This window comes from Perca flavescens, chromosome 7 (genome assembly GCF_004354835.1).
Source record: "Perca flavescens isolate YP-PL-M2 chromosome 7, PFLA_1.0, whole genome shotgun sequence".
NCBI classification, from domain to species: domain Eukaryota; kingdom Metazoa; phylum Chordata; class Actinopteri; order Perciformes; family Percidae; genus Perca; species Perca flavescens.
The window spans coordinates 39,854,645-39,877,409 of NC_041337.1; the positions used below are offsets into that span (position 1 = coordinate 39,854,645).

Consider the following 22,765-nt stretch of genomic DNA (forward strand, 5'->3'; position numbering starts at 1 on the left):
TCTGAGCTTGAGTCCTAGACCCAGGTCTCTGAGCTCAAGTCCCAGACTCAGGTCTCTGAGCTTGAGTCCTAGACTCAGATCTCTGAGCTCGAGTCCCAGACTCAGGTCTCTGACCTTGAGTCCTAGACTCAGGTCTCTGGTGGATATAATGAGTGTTGTATCACCTGCTGCGTTCCATCCAGGCTGCTCAGAACAACATATACTCTGTTATTAGGACTCCATCTATTATCATACAGTATCAGCTGCGATTGGTTGTTTGGTACATAATTAGTGTAATAAAAAGTGTAAACAGGCTATTGGAATATGTCAAAAAACACCAGGGATGCTTTACTTCCAAGTTAATAACTGTGTTTAGCTTTGTATGATGAACATACAGTAAAGGCCAAATATTGATGTACTCAGCATATCAGGAAAATATTGCTAAAATTAATACCTGGCCTATTTTTCACTTATAGAGCACAATGTAATTGTTATGGTGAGAGGAAGGTAGAGGACCCAAATGCAGGTAGAGCAGGCAAGCAGGCAGGAGAAGGTTCAAACTAAGGATTTATTAACAAAAGGCAGGGAACCAACCAACAAAAAGGGATCCAAAGGGCCAACAGCAAACACAAGGAGTCCAGAACTGAGGCAGGCAGGCAAAAGGCAAAGTCCCAAATCCAAAAAATCTCCAGAGACAAGGACAACAAAAAAAAAAAAAAAACACAAGGAAGATTCCAAACACACATGGACAGGATACAGACAGACTGACAGGGCAAAGACAAAACGCTCTAACAAGAGCCAAAGGGAACACAGAGGTACAGAACAGAGGGGTATTGCACAAAACCAGGATAAGGCATTAAGCCGGGATATTCAGGTTATCCTGGATGAATTTAGCTTTGACTTGGTTGCACAAAAGCAGGTTGAATTAAACCCAGCCAAGTAACCATGGCGATTTATACTTTGCAGCTAGCCTGGTCCAGAGCAGGCTAACAGCCAGGCTAAGATTAATCCTGGAGTCTGATGTGTTAAATCAGCTGATGCTCTGATCCGAAATAAACGTGTTTAACAGTTATTCCGTTGTCTTCTGAATGTGTTCTGCTTCATTTTATTAACATGCATTACTTGTCACTATTGCTGTCACGAGTTTGATTTAAATCCTACTACTGCAGACAGTTGTTGAGATGGTAATGGTAAAAAGTGGGACGATACGGAGGAAATGGGCTTTTCCTCTGCTGCTGTCCCCGTGAAATGTGCCCCCACCCATGCAACACAGGGAGGCGGGGGGAGGCAGGGGGATCCTCCCCCACCGTGCAGCGGACTCTAAAGGAGACTTTTAGCATCAATAACGATGACAATGGCACTTGATCAAACGTCCTTTTTTACCAAATGGGAGTGAAAATGTGTTGGAATGCCACAAAGCTTCTTAATCATTGTATTTTGGGGCTGTCATTTGTCATCTTCAAGCTTGGGAGTGAGAAAAAAAAACATGAATAATAACAGGCTACATTGTTTTACAGATATGCTTACAGTGTGTATTGAAGTCACTTCTTTTTCTAGTTTTTGTCCAGTCATGCTTGTTCTGTATGAACAGTAATTGTAGAAAGATATTTAGAATTAGACATAGCTTATGGAGATTTGTGCATATAGTTGTAAAACATATTCTCGCATTATGAATAAGCTTTGAAATTAAGCCTAGTCCTTATGAATTTCCCAGGAACAAGATTTTTTTATTTTTATTTATATAGTGCTTTACAGGCTACTCAAAGACACTTTACACTAAAACCAGTGGATTTAGCACATAAAAACAGATACAGCAATAAAACCAACACATAAAACAATCATATTAAAGCAATTAAAACGTGGAGTGAAAGTAGATTTTTTTTAAATCCATACGTATTCAGTCGGTCCGCTATTGTCTGTCGGGCTTTTTTTTCCGTTTGATAACAGCCGTATTTCCCTTTTTGCATATTATATGTTTCACCTCCCCGTAAATTTCCATTAGAAGCTGCTGCTGCACACGTCTTCTCCATTTCTGCATCAGTAAATCTGTGATCGATACCGTGGTCTATTTAAGAAATCCGTGATTGTGCACTTATCCCAGCTATGTACACCTGGCTGACATAGCTTCACCTTCTTATCCTGGCTCGGCAAACGTGCAACCGATTAAGCCGCGATGAGTGGATCACACTAAGTCAAGCTGCGCTTTTTCATTTATCCTGGATCCTTTATTCTACTTTTGTGCAATAGGCCCCAGGTGAGACAACAGGTGAAACACATTGGGGCGGGGGCAGGACAATCAACAAAGGCGGGAAAACACAGGAAGTAAAGTGGACAAGACAAGACAGAAAACCAGACTATCAAAATAAAACAGGAACCAGGAAAAACAGACAGAAAACATGAAATCAACTAAACACAGAAACTTGACACAACACAAGGGAGAACAGAGAACACAGGAATTAACCAAAATCTACACAATACAGAATAACCAACAAAAACATACATACAACATACAGAAAACTACAAAGATGCAACAGAAATAGCACAAAACACAAGGCAAAATGCTGAAACCATAACATGTAATATGCACTGCTTCTATAACTAATGACATCCTATAACTGATCAACACATCCCCCAGACTCTCCATCCCAGTGTAACGTTAACTTAATAAAACTGGAACGTTACACGATGACACTAACCCTGTAACCGGTTTACAGCGAATGTTAATAACCAACGTGGTGGCAGCTAGAAGGACATGAATGGTTACATAATGTTAAATCCCCCGGAAAGTTCGGCAAACAAACAAACAAATGCTCATTAATCTTTTCATAACATCTAGCCAGCGACAGTTGGAGTTAACCTCCGTAGGACAAGCCTGGGCCCTGTGTATTAAATTATTTAAGACAACAGTGAATCATTCATTCAGCTTTTCTCCTCCACACCCACCCTCTCAAGGGTCTCAGTCACTAAGCTTGTAGACAATTTCAATTGTAAAATTACAAATGTTATTGATGCCATTGCTCCCACTAAGATCAAAGCTGTCTCTGGTAAGAAAAGATCTCCATGGAGAAATGTCATACTGGTAAGAACAGAAAAAAGAGAGCGTCGAAAAGCAGAATGCAGGTGGCGAAAAACTAATCTCCAGGTCCACTACACTTATAAAGAGAGACTTCGCATTTATAATTTGGAACTCAGGAATGCTAGGCGGTCCTTCTTCTCGGACATTATTGCCAGAAACAATAATAATTCACACGCTTCGTTGGCTACTGTCGATAGGTTAACAAACCCTCCAGTACCAGTAGCATCTGAACTTTTATCCACCAAGGCCTGTAATGACTTTGCCTCCTTCTTCAAAGACAAAATTCAGAAAAGACAAACAGTCAGTGCTTCCATATTGAGTACAGAGTACGTGTTGTCACAGTGTCCAGGCAAAACAAATTCCAATATGACCCAATTCCATATGATTAACCGTAAAAACCTGGAGGACATTATACAACATCTGAAAACCTCCTCCTGTTGTCTTGATATTCTACCAACGGGTGTTTTCAAAAATGTTTTGAATTCTTTGGCTTCAGATCTTCTACAGATTGTAAACACATCTCTTCTTTCAGGTATCTTCCCACAGGCCCTGAAAACTGCAGTCATCAAGCCACTCTTAAAAAGAACAATCTAGACACGACACTAATGAGCAACTATAGGCCGAGATCAAACCTTCCATTTTTAAGTAAAATCATAGAAAAAAACGGTTTCTCAACAATTCAACCTTTTCTTGTCACTAAACAACAGTTTTGATGCCTTCCAGTCAGGTTTTCAACCACACCACAGCACTGAGACAGCTCTTGTTAAAGTCTTTAATGACATCCACTTAAACACAGATAGTGGCAAAATTTCAGTCTTAGTATTACTTGATCTCAGTGCTGCATTTGATACGGTAGACCATGACATATTGCTTGACCGATTGGAAAACTGGGTTGGCATCTCTGGCTCAGTACTGAAGTGGTTTGAGTCGTATTTAAAGAATAGGGACTACTTTGTGTCTATAGGTAATTATACATCTGAGCATACAAATATGACGTGCGGAGTTCCCCAAGGCTCAGTTCTGGGGCCTCTCCTGTTTAACATCTACATGCTTCCACTGGCTCAGATTATGGAAAACAATAAAATAAGTTACCATAGTTATGCGGATGACACACAAATTTATATAACCTTATCGCCAGGGGACTATTAGTCCAATACAACAACTAAGTGCATTGAACAAATTAACGACTGGATGTGCCAGAATTTTCTTAAATTAAATAACAAAAAAACTGAGGTGGTTGTTTTTGGAGCAAAAGAGGAACGATTAAAAGTCAGCACTCAGCTTCAAACGACAATGTTAAAAACAACAGACAAAGACAGAAATCTTGGTGTAGTCATGAACTCAGACCTGAATTTCAACAGCCATATTAAGAAAATTACAAAGTCAGCCTATTACCACCTTAAAAATATATCAAGGATTAGAGGACTTATGTCTCAGCAGGATTTGGAAAAACTTGTCCATGCTTTTATCTTCAGTAGACTTGACTACTGCAACGGTGTCTTTACAGGTCTCCCTAAAAAATTAAACAGCTGCAGCTGATTCAGAACGCTGCTGCTCGAGTCCTCAATAAAACCAAGAAAGTGGATCACATCACTCCAGTACTGAAGTCTCTACACTGGCTTCCAGTGCCTCAAAGAATTGATTTCAAAATACTTTTGCTGGTTTATAAATCACTAAACGGTTTAAGGCCAAAATACATTTCTTATCTGCTACTACATTATGACCCACCCAGACCTCTCAGGTGGTCTGGGACAGGTCTACTTGTTGTCCCCAGAGTCAGAACTAAACAGGGGGAAGCAGCGTTCAGTTTCTATGCTCCACATATCTGGAACAAACTCCCAGAAAACTGCAGATCCGCAGCAACTCTCAGTTCTTTTAAATCAAAGCTAAAGACCTTTCTTTTTGATGTTGCCTTTCTTTAAATAACTGTTCATTTGTTATACTGAAGTTGCATTGATGGACACTGTATGACACTCGATAACTGCTCTTTAATGTTTAATTTCTTATACTGCACTATAACTTTTATTCACATATTTTATCTCTCAGTTCTTATACTGTACTGTCAATTTTATCCTTGTCTTTTATCTAGTGGTATTTTTGAACAGATAACGGACATATTTCTGAGAATTTCTCAAACGCGAGTGTGACATAGATTAGAACTCAAAAAACATGGGTGTGACAGTAGATTATCCATACAAGGACCACATCTGTGAACTGGTCAGATTTAGTCTGTGAATTAGATCAATAAGAAGGACAATGTCTGTGAACTTGTCAGATATTTCTGTGAACTTATCAAGAGACAGACTGTGAACTGTCCCGGATTTAGCAAGGTTTACCGAGATTAAACTAAGCTTTGTAGCGACGGCTACATCATGGTGAAAAGCAGAGGTGGGTAGAGTGGCCAAAAATTGTACTCAAGTAAAAGTACTGTTACGTCAGAATAATATGACTCAAGTAAAAGTAACAAGTAAGTCATCCAAATAATTACTTGAGTAAGAGTAAAAAAGTACTTGGTGAAAAAAACTACTCAAGTACTGAGTAACTGTTGAGTAACGTATGATTTATTTTTTAACACAAGCATTCAATCAGATGGACAACAATACAAAATAATCATCTTTAGACAAATTATAGTTCATCCAATCAATAAAATAAATTTAAATTAATTAATTAATTACAAAATAGCTTAAATTAAAATAATCCAGGTAAATTCAAGTACTTAAAAAATAAAATCAATAAAATAATAATACATAAAAAATAAATAAGCACAAGTAACACAAATTTCCAAACCTTTATACTTTTTTACCAGGCTCTGCAGGCAGAACTAGAACAAGGTAATGGAGCTGCTGTTTGGCACTTTTACTAAGGTAAACATGCTTTCAGTATGAGGCCAGAGGCCTGGACTACAAAGCAAGATTTGGGGTTAACGAGGTAACTTCAGGTTCAACCCAGGGTTTTCTGTATCACGAAGGTGGATCACTTGATACCGGGTTCAATCGCCATGGTAACTTATGCTGGACGCCTAACCTGGTCGGGAGCAGGTTATGTTGGAGATCAGAGATGAACCGGTGTAAAAGCACCGCCTACTGACCAATCAATACTCGATTGATAACGGCGTCACCATTCTTATAGAAGACCAGGCGAAGCTCGGTGCACGGAGAGAGAGAGAGAGAGAGAGAAAGAGAGAGAGAGGCAGGGGGAGAGGCGTGCGCTCATACAAAAAACATTTAGAGACAGACAACCCGTTAACATTCCCTGATGGATATATTTATGAAATATATAGATTTTATTAGAATTATGTTTTTTTTTATATTTTTTATTTGCTCTCATGATCGCTTCCACTGCCAGGGTTGCAACTGCAAATAGGCTAAAACAATGACAGTTTATGGAAAGGACAAGTGTTGTGATTTACGCATCTACAGCGTCGGCTATTTTTTTTTTGCCAGCTGTTCCTGTTTTAGGAAGCAGCGACTGTATTGCGTTTTGCCTGTTAAACCGTGTCTGTGTTCTTCATATTTATGTAGAATTATAGTTTGCTCTTCTTATGTAAAATATGTGGCTATTGGTCATGTTGTGCAAACATCACCTCTTTTATGTGAACTTGCATGTCTCTAGATTGGGAAACCCTGGGTTGATTGAACTAGTTGTTAACCACCGTCGCGACCGCGGTGGTTAGGTTAGGTAAAGCCGGGTAACTGAAAGAAATCCAGGTCATGTTGATCTGGATTGGTAGTACAGGCGGTTGATTCTGACATTTTTGTTTTGCTACGACTGTAAAGCTGACCCGTCCGTTCTCTTAATAAATCCATCCATGGTCCGGTCCCGCCACTGAGATTGAGTACGGTCACGTGACAAGACGGCACAACTCCGTTTGATTGGTGAAACACAGTCACGTGGTAGAGCCTTTAGCGGAAGTCTCTCTCTCTCTGTCAAAATAAAACATTAAAATGAGGCGTATGCGGCGGGATAAAAACAATGACGAGTAGAATACCAAAGAGGTAAAACAAAAGTAACGAGCTCATTGTAGCCTAATGTAGCGGAGTAAGAGTACAGTTTCTTCTTCACAAATCTACTCAAGTAAAAATAAAAAGTATAGTGATTTAAAACTAGTCCTAGAAGTATAATTTTTTTAAAGACTTACTCAAGTAAATGTAACGGAATAAATGTAACTCGTATATGTATATGTATATATATATATATATATATATATATATATATATATATATATATATATATATATATATATATATATATATATATATATACATATACATATACATATAAGTGATTCTTCAGTTTTCTTCTCAGGAATTCTCAGATCTTCCTCTCCGGCTGTCTGGCCGGAGTCTTCACCACAGTCATCGTCGCTCCGGGAGAGAGGATCAAATGTTTACTGCAGGTAACGTTTAATGTATTTATCATTTTATTATTATTCATTAATCAAATGTTTACTGCAGGTAATGTGTTCATTTATAGATCCATCTGATCATTATTCTTCCTTTATTAATCGATTGATTGATTGGTTTGTTAAAAACGTGAGAACGGCGTCAGTTTCCCAGAGCCCAAAGTTAAACCTTCACAATCTTTGTTTGGTCAAAATCTCAACATTGTTAAACATTTATTAAAAATAAGATCAATAAAAGCAGCAAGTCTTCACATCTGAGACTATGGATGGTGAAAACTACAAAAAATTTTGACCGGTCACCGAGCCTCATTAACCGGTTGAAACCGGTTGACCGTTTAGTTTAAAATATGCTATGCTATTTGAAATAACAGCCATTTTGAGCCGCGCCTGCAATTTCTCAACTCTGTCGCAACTCTCTCTCACACACACAACACACACACACACACACACACACACACACACACACACTGCCCCGGCACCGCCCTTCCACTCACGTCACGTTTTTTAAATCCCCTACAGCGCGAAACAAGTCCCGCAAATGCGGCGCAGAGGAGCTTGTATGTAATCGGAGGACAAATGACTCCTTAGTTTCAAAATAGTTTGGGTACAAGCCAGGCAATCGTGTTTAAAATAAAGTTGTTTGTCTAGCGTTAGAAACTCATTAGAAACATTGCCGCGGCTCATTTGAGAAAATGACAGCTTCGAAGAGACGCCGCTTTAGTTTGAGTGTAATGGTAGCAATAATAAAGAAAGATGATGATCATCATCACTTTATCTGTTACCACTGAAATGCAGATGTAATGTGTTTCCAAATATAAGCCCATCTTATGCGGAATATTGCCTAATAGACTGCAACAGGATACAACCAATGGATAAAACAGGCACCTTCAGAATGCGTAAAACAGGCGATTATGAAAAATTGTGCGTGAGGGATTATTTCACTTCACAGAAAAAAAATATTGGAATGAGATGGCTGATAGGGGTGGGCCCGCATCTGACAGAACCGTGACCGAGCCCGGCCCAAGCCCAACAGGCATCAAGAGATTTCTGTCCAAGCCCGACCCGGCCCGACACCGTTAAAATCTATTTTTTCTCATGATATGAGATTCTCTGATATGCACGTGTTTCTGTTAGGTTAATATTTTAAATTTATTTTAATCACAAAAACGAACATTTGCATCAAGTGAAACAGGCCCATTACATAATAAGCTGTTTCAAATTTTAAATGTCCAATGCCTTAGGCTACCGCGCTGATGTGACCGTCCGAGCCCGGCCCGAACCCGTCCCGAACCCGGCCATCATTTCTAAATATCCGTCCGTATCCCAGCCTTAATGGCTAACTGTAGTAGCGTTTATTCCAATATCTATAATTGCCTAATTTAGAGATCTTTTTTTTTTTTAACCAACTAACAATAATTTTGGCCGGTTAACGTTGAAACGGTCAACCACCGGTCAAACGGTCATCGGTTAACATCCCTATCTGAGACGCTGGAACCTTCACAAGTTTTGATGAAAAGTGACAAAAATCAGAATCATTGCTATCGACGTGCATACTGTGTAGTTTCATTAGGAAGGCAAGGCAAGGCAGCCTTATTTGTATAGCACATTTCAGCAACAGGGCAATTCAAAGTGCTTTACATAAAACCTTAAAGAGCAGTTAGAAAACAATTAAAACAAATTAAAACATTAAAAGACAAGAATAAAATTGACAGTGCAGTATAAGAATTTAAACAACTGAGAGATAAAATACGCAAATAAAAGTTACAGTGCAGTATCAGAAATTAAACATTAAAGAGCAGTTATCGAGTGTCATACAGTGTCCATCAATGCAACTTCAGTATAACAAATGAACAGTTATTTAAAGAAAGGCAACATCAAAAAGAAAGGTCTTTAGCTTTGATTTAAAAGAACTGAGAGTTGCTGCGGATCTGCAGTTTTCTGGGAGTTTGTTCCAGATATGTGGAGCAACTGAACGCTACTTCCCCCTGTTTAGTTCTGACTCTGGGGACAACAAGTAGACCTGTCCCAGACCACCTGAGAGGTCTGGGTGGGTCATAATGTAGTAGCAGATCAGAAATGTATTTCGGCCCTAAACTGTTTAGTGATTTATAAACCAGCAAAAGTATTTTGAAATTAATAATTTGAGGCACTGGAAGCCAGTGTAGAGACTTCAGTACTGGAGTGATGTGAACCACTTTCTTGGTTTTAGTGAGGACTCGAGCAGCAGCGTTTTGAATCAGCTGCAGCTGTCTGATTGATTTTTTAGGGAGACATGTAAAGACACTGTTACAGTAGTCAAGTCTACTGAAGATAAAAGCATGGACAAGTTTTTCCAAATCCTGCTGAGACATAAGTCCTCTAATCCTTGATATATTTTTAAGGTGGTAATAGGCTGACTTTGTAATTTTCTTAATATGGCTGTTGAAATTCAGGTCTGAGTTCATGACTACACCAAGATTTCTGTCTTTGTCTGTTGTTTTTAACATTGTCGTTTGAAGCTGAGTGCTGACTTTTAATCGTTCCTCTTTTGCTCCAAAAACAACCACCTCAGTTTTTTTGTTATTTAATTTAAGAAAATTCTGGCACATCCAGTCGTTAATTTGTTCAATGCACTTAGTCAGTACTTAGTAGTTGTTGTATTGGACTATAGTCTCCTGGCGATAAGGTTATATAAATTTGTGTGTCATCCGCATAACTATGGTAACTTATTTTGTTGTTTTCCATAATCTGAGCCAGTGGAAGCATGTAGATGTTGAACAGAAGAGGCCCCAGAACTGAGCCTTGGGGAACTCCACATGTCATATTTGTATGCTCAGATGTATAATTCCCTATAGACACAAAGTAGTCCCTATTCTTTAAATAAGACTCAAACCACTTTAGTACTGAGCCAGAAATGCCAACCCAGTTTTCCAATCGGTCTAGTAATATGTCATGGTCGACGGTATCAAATGCAGCACTGAGATCAAGTAATACTAAGACTGAAATTTTGCCACTATCTGTGTTTAAGTGAATGTCATTAAAGACTTTAACAAGAGCTGTCTCAGTGCTGTGATGTGGTCGAAAACCTGACTGGAAGGCATCAAAATTGTTGTTTAGTGACAAGAAAAGGTTGAGTTGTTGAGAAACCATTTTTTCTATGATTTTACTTAAAAATGGAAGGTTTGATATCGGCCTATAGTTGCTCATTAGTGTCGTGTCTAGATTGTTCTTTTTTAAGAGTGGCTTGATGACTGCCGTTTTCAGGGCCTGTGGGAAGATACCTGAAAGAAGAGACGTGTTTACAAGATCTGAAGCCAAAGAATTTGAAACATTTTTGAAAAGGCCCGTTGGTAGAATATCAAGGCAACAGGAGGAGGTTTTCAGATGTATAATGTCCTCCAGGTTTTTACGGTTAATCATATGGAATTGGGTCATATTGAAATTTGTTGTGCCTGGGCACTGTGACAACACAAACTCTGTACTCGATATGGAAGCACTGACTGTTTCTCTAATTTTCTGAATTTTGTCTTTGAAGAAAGTGGCAAAATCATTACAGGCCTTGGTGGATAAAAGTTCAGATGCTACTGGTACTGGAGGGTTTGTTAACCTATCGACAGTAGCAAACGAAGCGTGTGAATTATTATTGTTTTTGGCAATAATGTCCAAGAAGAAGGACCGCCTAGCATTCCTCAGTTCCAAATTATAAATGCGAAGTCTCTCTTTATAAGTGTTGTAGTGGACCTGGAGATTAGTTTTTCGCCACCTGCGTTCTGCTTTTCGACGCTCTCTTTTTTCTGTTCTTACCAGTATGACATTTCTCCATTGGGGAATGGAGGAAAACATGATGTATGCTTTATTTAGACAGAAGCTCCATCTGTAAACTAACTGAAGCCGTCTAGTAACTGTTGTGCAGTAAAAAGTAAGATATTTCCCTCTTAACGGCAGCCGAGTAGAAGTATAAAGTGACAGGAAAACAGGACAGTACTGCAGTAGTAAAGGTACTTTCACCAGAGACAGGAAAAATAAATACTCTCTCTACCCTGTTCAGATATCTGCAGAGGCACCCTGTATCTCAGGTTTAAATGGGTCACATCAGTCAGGAATTCAAGCTTCTTGCTTCTTCCACTCTCTAAAATAAATACTCTTTTAATGAAAGATAATTCAAGTATTGAAGTGTTGTTGTGTTCCAGGTTCAGGCCAGTGGCGGGCGGTCAAAGTATTCGGGTCCGATCGACTGTGCGGTCCGTCTCTATAAGGAGCAGGGACTCCGCTCTGTCTACAAGGGAACCGTGCTAACTCTAATCAGAGGTATACTACTATATACTATATATATACACTACTATGCTACACTACTCTAATCAGAGGTATCCTACTATATACTATGTATATACTACTATACTACGCTACTCTAATCAGAGGTATACTACTCTAATCAGACATATACTACTCTAATCAGAGATATACTACTCTACTCTATTCAGAGATATACTATGTGTATCCAGCAGTGTTGGGGAAGTTACTTTTACATTGTTATGACAAAAGCAAATTTATTTTACTTTTAACAGCTTTCCTAAACTCTTAACACAGTTAGCACAACATCTGTCTGTGTAGGCTATACAATTAACACATTTCTTGTTGCTTTGACACAAATTGCACACAGTTAACACAAATTTAAAATGCTTGAACTTCTTTTACACACAAGCTCAAAACCAAGAATCTAAACAATGGATATGTACTGACCAATTCACAAATACTTTCACTCTGTAAGTCGGAACAGATAAGATCATGCTCTAAACCTAACTTATAGGCTAAAGTCAAAGTGAACAGCTGTTCATATTGTAAATTCAAACACAATTAAATACCCTGCATTTCATACATGCATTTATTGAGAAACAGCTGATTGAAGTTATGCAAATGGATCAATCATTATGACCATATGGTAGTACATACAGTACTGTAAAAGAGGACCTATATTTACAATATAGATGAACACGAGTACCGAGACAATTCTTTCTTCATTTTTCATAAACCGTTCATTCCATAAAGCTGCTCTGAGATGGGTCATTAATTTTTTGTACGTTGACTTTCTGCAGCAAAAGAAAGCAAATGCATACATTTACTAAACCCAACAAAACTAAAATGTAGAGAGGCTTCAAGAGAAACTGCAGTGTAAAGCACAATCTATGATCAATACAATTTACTATTGTCTATTGTATAAGGGCATACCTGACACATAGTTTCTGTAATTCCATCTGATCTTAGTGTTTTTATGACATTGTGCAGTGATTGACTAAATGTTCCTGTTGGAAGAGGACATGTGTTAGTGTATTATTGTATTTTGAAAATTAGTGTTAGAGTTTAGTTTTCAATGTGTGATTTTGAGCATGAAATGAACTGTTTTGCCAATTGTGTGTTGTAGGTGTGTTGCTGCATTAAGAGTTTAGGAAAGTTCTTAAAAGAATTGAAACAATTTTGTCACAGCGATCGTGAAAATATTTAAAAAGTAGTGTTTGCTTGTTACTCCTTACTTCTTAAAAAAAGTAATCCGTTACTTTCCTTAGTTACCCCCTATGAAAAGTAACTTTTTACATCACTCATTACTTTTACGTTACTTTTAAAAGCAGGCGTCTCTGGCAGAGACTGAAGTTAATAATACAAAAACTATCTTTGACCATGAAGCCAATCTGTGGTGTATCAGTGAAGTGTCTGAACTCCACTGCAGATTCTCTCCTCACAGAGGGACAGCTGATTCATTATGAACGAATCCAGTGCCGGTTGAATGCACATCGGCAGGTCATCGGCGTTACATGGTGTAAGTGTATGTAATGTCTGTATCGATTTGTACCGGTCGCGCAGCCACGATGGTCCGTGCATAGTCGTAGACACATGCAGCCTCTTTTCTGTAAATCCTTGCATGTCCGTGCAACCGACACAAGTCCACAGCGGTCCCCTGCGTGTAGCCTAGTCTATGTATGAGCCCATCTCCACCGCATCCATCTGTGAGGTTGTCAGCTTTGTGTCTGCCTGGCATGCTCTGTTTGTATGAAAGACAATTTAACTGCCAGTCCTCAGCAGTGTAGTGGCATGTGTCATGTAGCTCTCTCTCAGAGTGCTGTCCAGCAAAGAGCCACAAAGCGTAAAACGCTGTCAAAAGTTAACGTTTGCTTTTGACAGCGTTTTACGCTTCTCGCTTGCCATGATTGCTCTGTGCTCTGGTACCGTGTGGCGCTAGCATGCAGCTGAAAAGGCAATGTTGCTGTGAAATCTGTCCCTGGGAAAAGTAACGTTGTGCCAAATTGAAAAAGGAACTACGTTTCGTTAGTAACTAATATATGTAACTATGCATGTCCAGTAATCCCTGACAGTACTCTAGTAACGATATATGTAACTATGCGTGTCCAGTAATCCCTGACAGTACTCCAGTAAATCATATATGTAACTATGTGTGTCTTGTAATCTCTGACAGTAATCCAGTAACTGATATCTGTAACTATGTGTGTCCAGTAATCCCTGACAGTACTCCAGTAACTGATATCTGTAACTATGTGTGACCAGTAATCTGACAGTACTCCAGTAACTGATATCTGTATCTATGTGTGTCCAGTAATCTCTGAAAGTACTCTAGTTTTTGATATCTGTAACTATATGTCCAGTAATCCCTGACAGTACTCCAGTAACTGATATCTGTAACTATGTGTGTCCAGTAATCGCTGACAGTACTCCAGTAACTGATATCTGTATCTATGTGTGTCCAGTAATCCCTGACAGTACTCTAGTAACTGATATCTGTAACTATGTGTGACCAGTAATCTGTAACTATGTAACTGTAACTATGATTGTTACCAGAGTAACAGAGTTACAGTGTGTGTTTACTTCTTTCTGTCTCTTAGACGTTCCTTCTAACGGTCTCTACTTCCTGACGTATGAATACCTCAAAAACGTCCTGACTCCTGAGGGTCAGAGGTGAGTAACCATGGTAACCGTGGAGAAGCTTATACAGTTCCTGTGGGTCCGCTGGTTTTAACGTGTGTCTGCGTGTGTCAGCGTCTCTCAGCTTAGCACTCCCAGAATCCTCCTGGCCGGAGGCATCGCAGGAATATTAAACTGGACCATCGCTCTGCCTCCGGACGTCCTAAAATCTAACTTCCAGACAGGTAACACATACACACAGACACACAGACACACAGACACACACACACACACACACACACACACACACACACACACACACACACACACACACACACACACACAGTCACAAGTTGCAGGGAATGGAGGACCCAAATGCAGAGAGCAGGCAGAAGTTTGTTGCTTGAGGATTTATTTCACAAACAAAAATGAAGTACATACCAAAAGAGTCCAGAATGCAACAGGCAAAAACTAACTCCAGAACAACAGAACAGGATCTCACAACTGGAACTCAGAGACAAAAGGTAGACTCCATGCACAAACATACTACCAGAACACACAGCAACAGAATACAATGATCCGACACAGGACAAGGGTAACAAAGAAACTAGATACACCAGGTAATGAGCAAACAAGAGACAGGTGACACAAGGGCTGGGGAACAGGTGAAACACATCAGGGCTGAAAAAAGTTGGGAAAACACAAGGCAGGAAGTAAAACTAGACAAGACAAGTGAGAAAAGACAAACTACAAAATAAAACAGGAAACAGAACATAACAGAAACTCATGACACTCATGAACAATCATGACACACACACACACACACACACACACACACACACACACAGACACACACACACACAGACACACTGCTTGCTTGCTTGCAGTTGTCCATCAAATCCGATGATGACTTCCACTTCTGTCTTTTAACGGTGAGTTTTCTGATGGCTGTATAGTCCTATCCTGGATCCACAGGTTCTATTGCAGGTGGAGCATGTATACATGGTACTGGTCTTACTGGCATTCATGGGTGTGGGTGTATTCCTCCTGAGCCTTCTTTGTTGTCTCCTGACTGTCCTGTCCTCCTCCAGTGCTTGGGTCCCATCTAGACATAGCTGCCGCCAGGTGTTGCGATCAGCAGCCATGTTCTCCAGGTCCCCAGGTTTGATTTTGCACCTCTTAAGCGCTGTCTTCAATTGGTCTTTTAAGCATTTCTTCTGGCTTCCAGCAGAGCGTTGGCCTTGGTGTAGCTGGCCATATAGCAACTGTCTGCGGGGCAGACAGTTGCTATATGGCATCCTTATGACATGCCCCAACCAACCCAGTTGGTGCTGGGTGATCGTGGCCTCAATACTCAGCCTGTTCTCCTGAGGATCTCAGTGTGAGGCACTCTGTCACGCCAAGTGATTCCCAGGATGCGCTGGAGACAGCAGATGTGGAAGTGTTCCAGGGACTTGATGTGGCGGCTGTAAGTAACCCAGGCATCACTGCTGTAGAAGAGGGTGGTGATGCAGCCCGCTTGGTAGACACAGATTTTTGTATTCATATGAAGATTCTTGTTCTGTAAAACCCACCGCCGGAGTCTCCCAAAGTCAGCTGATGCTTGTTTGATTCTGTTCTGAACCTCATTGAAGATGGGTGGTGTGGGTGGGATGTTGGCACTCCACTGGCAGATTACCACTGTTTTGGTGGTGTTGATGGTCAACCCCATGCATACTGCAGCTCAAGTATCCTCACTCTGTGCAGTTTGGGGAGTGGCCTGCAGCCTCCTGATATTAAAGAGGTTACCATCCAGCCTGTACACTACTGTCACCCCACTGCTGTCTTCAATCTCCTTGTGGAGAAGCTGGGTGACACATGGAAGATGTTGAAAAGCGTTGGTGTCAGTACACACCCCTGCCTTACCCCTGTGTGCACAGGGAAAGGGCTAGACTGTTGACCTCCTATTATCACCCTAGCAGTCATTCCATCATGAAACTGACGGAGGATGTTGACAAACTTAGTGGGGCATCCAATTCGGAGGAGGACTTCCCACAAGAGATACAGTGTCGAAGGCTTTGGAGAGGTCAATAAAAGCCATAAACAGGTCTTAATGTTCATCCCTGCACTTTTCCTGAAGTGTAGTGAAGACCATGTCTACTGTGCTCCTGTTCTTTCTAAACACGCACTGGGACTTGGGTAGCATAGACTCTGTGATGTCATTGATCAGTCTATGTAGCATCACCTTGGCCAGGACCTTGCCTCCCCAGTGATATGCCCCTATGGTTGCCACAAATGGCCCTATCCCCTGTGGTTTTATATATGTTGACAATACTGGCATCTCTCCATTGCTGTGGGATGGTTTCATCAGCCCAAACTTCGGTGATGTAACAATGTAGTGTTCTTGTGCAGAGATATCCTCCCTGTTTTAGCAGTTCTGCAGGAATATTGTCAGAGCCAGGAGACTTGTTGTACTTTAGCTGACAGAACCTCCAGGAAGGTTGGAGGTTGGCTAAGGTTTTCAATAAGAGAAAATGCAGGCAGTTCATCCAGGATGGTATAGTCTGCATCAGAGTCCTGATTTAGTAGGGTGTTAAAATGTTCAGCCCACCTCTTCAGGATGCTATTCTGGTCTTTCAGGACTTTAAGCGCATCTGCTGCTCAGGGGAATGATGCGGTGACTTATTGGGCCATAGATGGATTTGACTGCATTGTAGAAGTTGTGCATATCATTTCTGTCAGTGAATGACTGAATTTCATGAGCCTTCTCCATCCACCACTTATTATGTAAGGTCTGCAGAGTTCTCTGCACTTCCCAACAAGCTTTTTGCCATTGCTGTCTGGGGGTGCTGGATAAGTTTTTTTAGGGTTTCCTGATGTGCTTTGTGCATGGTGCTTAGTAGGTTATGGACTATGGACTCTGAGCTCCCAGTCTATTCAAACCGTCGTCAGACACCCCATTGCTGCCAGACTTCAAACAAGTGTAGATCCAGGTAATATTCACTGTGGTCAGAGGTGGATACCTGCATAACAATTTTTTTAAAGTGCTAAAGGGGGTGCGCTCTCCCCAGTAGCACTATCTTCACCATGATGAGGTAGGTCTGGTGGCACGGGTGAGCCCAGGACGACCAACTCCCCATCCTGGCTGCAGGAGGCTGCTGGGACCTAGCTCTGTTTAGGTCGCCTATTACGCACCACCAGCGCATTGCTTTTCTGTTGGGGTGTGCTGCCTTAGCCTTCCCTCAAGAGGCTTAACCACAAGGCAGTGGGGCTATATCTCTGGGGCCCACTGCTGCAATACACACACACACACACACACACACACACACACACACACACACACGCATAGACACACACACATACACACAAACACACACACACACACACACACACACACACACACATTTCATTTAGCAGACACTTTTATCCAAAGAGAGAGCATTCAACAAAATCTGTACAGCAAGAATCACAGAGAAGACATACATTAGCTTCAAATAAGACAAACTACAAAGAGAGTGCGTGTGTGTGTTTTACTGCTGTACTGTGTGTGTGTGTTTTACTGCTTTACTGTGTGTGTGTGTGTGTGTGTGTGTGTGTTTTACTCCTGTACTGTGTGTGTGTTTGTGTGTGTGTGTTTTTTACTGCTTCTACAGTCAGAAAACATGTTTTATTGCTGCTGGCGCTCCATGCAGATTAACAGTATCTGCTGATGGGTCTAATGTTGCTCTGCACACAGCTGAGTCATGAGTTAACTGCTTCCATTTATTTCATTTCCTCCCATTCGGTGTGTGTGTATGTGTGTGTGTGTGTGTGTGTGTGTGTGTGTGTGTGTGTGTGTGTGTGTGTGTGTGTGTGTGTAGCTGCAGATGGGAAGTATGGAGGTCTGCTGGATGTGTTGAGGACTCTGCTCCGAGAGGAAGGACCTCGATCGCTCTACAAAGGCTTCAACGCCGTCTTTCTACGAGCCTTCCCTGCAAACGCCGTAAATATTTACTCTGATACTTCTGTCTTTACTCTGATACTTCTGTCTTTACTCTTTACTCTGATACTTCTGTCTCTACTACCCTTAATACCCTTCCTGCTTCTTACAGTGCAGACGCTCTACTGCTTGCTCCTGCTTCTGCTTGCATATTTCTGCTGATAATCTTGCTTTTCCTCTGAGAGAAACTATGAGCAGCGGCTCTTGGATACTTATAAATCACTGGACTATACATTTTTTGTAGACATAGTGCTATTGTCATATTTGAACATTTATCTGCGTGAGCGTGGCCTACCAATAGCTCAAGCCTGTCCTAAAGTGACTGTAGCTAAAGCTAATTAGCAGCAAGATGCCACCCTTCTCCATAGAGGACTACTACAAACTCCTTCAGAAGATTGCAGTTCTGGAAACCAAAATGTACTGGTTAGAAGTAAATATGGAAGTGAACGGATCATGTGGAAATGACACCACTTTACCACTGAACCAAAACAATGGACAAAAGCATGCTAACACATGGCTAACTAGCACCAGCAAGACCACAAAGAAACAGGAGGGCTGTAGAACGGATAATAAATCTACAAGCGGTAGTCCTCCCTGGAACTCTTTTGGTGCAAAGCCTAAGAGTAAATCATTTTCCTGGGAAATGGGAGGACGACTAACGGGCAGGACACAGCGCCCTGAGATTTGTGATACGACCGGCTGGCCTGCATTACCACCCAGGCAGAGTGCCTCTTCAACCCCTGTACTTAGTAGGACACAGCCGTGGACAACTGCAAAAGGGAAAACCACCAACAAAATGCCTCCCCAACAAATGAGTGTGCAGGTGAAGAACAGATTTGCTCCTCTGCTGCAGGACCCTGGACATGACCTGGATTACGTCTCATCGTCACACAGCAGGGTAAGGACTGAGAGCAATTCTAAAAGTAAAAAGCTACTGAGAAAGCTAATGACTGGGCCGCAAACTCTGATTGTGGGTGACTCTGCTGTGAAAGATATTAAAAGCAGTAAAAACACCGAAATACTCTGTTTTCCCAAAGACATGGTGTCTGACTTGACCCAAAGAATCCAGGATATCATAGCAGCACACCCAACTGTGAAGAACATTATACTGCATATAGGGTCAAATGATGTTGTAAAGCAAAAGTCTGAAGTGCTGAATCATGACTTTATGAATCTGCTGAATGCAGTTAGCTCCCTAAACGCAAAGGTGTTTATCAGTGGCCCTATACCGCCAGTCAGAGGAGGAGCTGAGAGATTCAGCAGACTGTTGGCACTAAACAGATGGCTTTCAAATGCATGTACCAACCATTCTCTGCAGTTCATTGACAATTTTAACATTTTCTGGGGCTGCAGACATCTTTTTAAAGCAGATGGACTATTCCTTAACAAGCCAGGAGTAAAGCTGTTCACCTCTAGCCTACTTTACTTTCTGCGCCACACATCTGCTCCCTTTGGCAAGGACACGAGACAAGATGAACCAAAACAAGAGGAAGACACAACAAAGTGCGGCAGTGATCCACTACAGCCCCCACCTGAGCAAAGATTTGACCATGGGAGACCAAAGAGCGGAGATGAGAAATCTCAACCCTCCATCTCACCCGTACAACACTCCTCAAACCCCTTTGACAACCACGAAAGCTTTGAGGACCTCTTTAAGGATACGTCGCTCTCCCCTCTTTCCCCCATCCCCATGTTGGAGTTCACTGACCAGATGAAGCAGCTGGTAAATGCTGGAACCAAGTATGCCCCCCTTCCTTCTCCCATCGTAAAACGCCAGGCACCTCTGCCCCCTCAAGGACGGCAGTTAACTCCTTCTCCCCAAACTGATAAGGATGCTTGTGTGCAAAATGCAGCAAGCATTAACTGATATGGGTCGGGTCCAGGCTGCATGCCTAGTAGCACTCATGACTTTTTCCAAGACAAGCCTGGGCCCTGCTTATTAGATTCTTCCACAATTTATGTTGTGATAGGTAATAGAAAAAGAATGGTGAATAAGCACGTAACTGCAAACTTTGCAAATTTAGCATCCATTCCTCGTCAGCCACAGTCTGTCCCAAAAAATGAAAACACACTAACACTAGCACTACTAAACGTTAGGTCTTTGGCAGGAAAATCATTTTTAATCAATGATTTTATTATTAAGCACAATCTTGATTTTATGTTTTTAACTGAAACCTGGTTGGACCATAATAACAGTGCTGCTGTTCTCATTGAGTCAGCCCCCCCTAACTTCAGTTTTATGAGTGAGAATAGAGTGAATAAGAAAGGAGGTGGAGTCGCCATTTTGTTTAATGACTCATTCCGATGTACGCAATTATCTTATGGAAATTTTGCTTCTTTTGAATATGTGGCTCTTCAGCTAAGATCCTCCCCTCAAGCTCTACTTCTAAATATCTACAGGCCACCTAAATACTGTGCAAACTTCTTTGACGATTTTAATGAACTGTTGTCTATAATCTGTATTAACTTTGACCGTGTAATTATTGCTGGTGATTTATTTAACATTCATGTTGACAACCCCCAGGACCAAGGGACCAAAGAACTGTGTTGTGTTTTTGAGAGCTATGGACTGACTCAGCATGTTACAAAGCCCACGCACAATAAGGGGCACACACTGGACTTGATTATCTCCAAGGGTCTAAACATTTCCAAGGTTGTGGTGACTGATGTTGCTCTCTCTGATCATTCCTGTGTTTTCTTTAACGGCACTAGCTCTCTGCCCAAAAGTGTTCAAACAAAGTTAATTAGAAAACAGTATATCACTGAAAACACCAGTGAATCATTCATTCAGCTTTTCTCCTCTACACCCACCCTCACTGGGGCCTCAGTGACTGAGCTTGTAGATAATTTCAACTGTAAAATTACGAATGTTATTGATGCTATTGCTCCCACTAAGGTCAAAGCTGTCTCTGGTAAGGAAAGATCTCCATGGAGAAATTTTATAGTTGTGAGAACAGAAAAAGAGAGTGTCAAAAAGCTGGAACGCAGTTGGCGAAAATCTAATCTCCAGGTCCATTATAACACTTATAAAGAGAGACTTCGCATTTATAATCTGGAACTAAGAAATGCAAGGCGGTCCTTTTGCTCTGACATTATCGCCAGAAACAATAATAATTCACGTGCTTTGTTTGCTACTGTTGATAGATTAACCAACCCTCCAGTACCAATAGCATCTGAACTGTTGTCTACCAAGGCTTGCAATGACTTTGCCTCCTTCTTCACAGACAAAATTCTGAAAATTAGACAAACAGTCAGTGCTTCCATATCAAGTACAGGATATGTGTTGTCACAGTGTGCACGCAAAACAAATTCCAACATGACACAATTTCATACAATCAACCTTAAAAACCTGGAGGACATTATACAACATCTGAAAACCTCCTCCTGTTGCCTTGATATTCTACCAACGGGTGTTTTCAAAAATGTTTCGAATTGTTTGGCTTCTGATCTTCTACAGATTGTAAACACATCTCTGCTCTCAGGTATCTTCCCACAGGCCCTGAAAACGGCAGTCATCAAGCCACTCCTAAAAAAGAACAATCTAGACACGACACTAATGAGCAACTATAGGCCAATATCAAACCTTCCATTTTTAAGTAAAATCATAGAAAAAGTGTTTTTTCAACAACTCAACTTTTTCTTATCGCTAAACAACAGTTTTGATGCCTTCCAGTCAGGTTTTTGACCACACCACAGCACCGAGACGCCTCTTGTTAAAGTCTTTAATGACATCCACTTAAACACAGATAGTGGCAAAATTTCAGTCTTAGTATTACTTGATCTCAGTGCTGCATTTGATACGGTAGACCATGACATATTGCTTGACCGATTGGAAAACTGGGTTGGTCTTTCTGGCTCAGTACTAAAGTGGTTTGAAGCCTATTTAAAGAATAGGAACTACTTTGTGTCTATAGGTAATTATACATCTGAACATACAAATATGACGTGCGGAGTTCCCCAAGGCTCAGTTCTGGGGCCTCTTCTGTTCAACATCTACATGCTTCCACTGGCTCAGATTATGGAAAACAACAAAATAAGTTACCATAGTTATGCGGATGACACACAAATTTACATAACCTTATCGCCAGGGAACTATAGCCCAATACAACAATTAAATACGTGCATTCAACAGATTAATGATTGGATGTGCCAGAACTTAAATTAAATGAAGAAAAAACGGAGGTGGTTGTTTTTGGAGCAAAAGAAGAACGATTGAAAGTCAGCGCTCAGCTTCAAACGACAATGTTAAAAACAACAGACAAAGCCAGAAATCTTGGTGTAGTCATGGACTCAGAGTTGAATTTTAAAAGCCACATTAATATAATTAAAAAATCAGCCTATTATCACCTTAAAAATATATCAAGGGTTAAAGGCCTTATGTCTCAGCAGGATCTGGAAAAACTTGTCCATGCTTTTATCTTCAGTAGACTTGACTACTGTAACGGTGTCTTTACAGGTCTCC

General features: G+C 40.9%; 1 protein-coding gene across 3 annotated transcripts in view; it reads left to right on the plus strand.

Annotated features, from left to right (window-relative positions):
- Positions 1-22,765, plus strand: part of si:dkey-150i13.2 (mitochondrial carnitine/acylcarnitine carrier protein) — a 33,025-nt gene that overhangs the window by 8,505 nt on the left and 1,755 nt on the right. For 2 of the 3 annotated variants that reach the window (XM_028583434.1, XM_028583436.1), the window contains 5 exons: positions 7,349-7,451; positions 11,627-11,744; positions 14,327-14,399; positions 14,481-14,590; positions 18,185-18,306. In XM_028583434.1, the coding sequence (XP_028439235.1) occupies positions 7,349-7,451; positions 11,627-11,744; positions 14,327-14,399; positions 14,481-14,590; positions 18,185-18,306 (526 nt within the window). The remainder of the gene's footprint in view (positions 1-7,348; positions 7,452-11,626; positions 11,745-14,326; positions 14,400-14,480; positions 14,591-18,184; positions 18,307-22,765) is intronic. The other variant, XM_028583435.1, reaches the window with a different exon arrangement.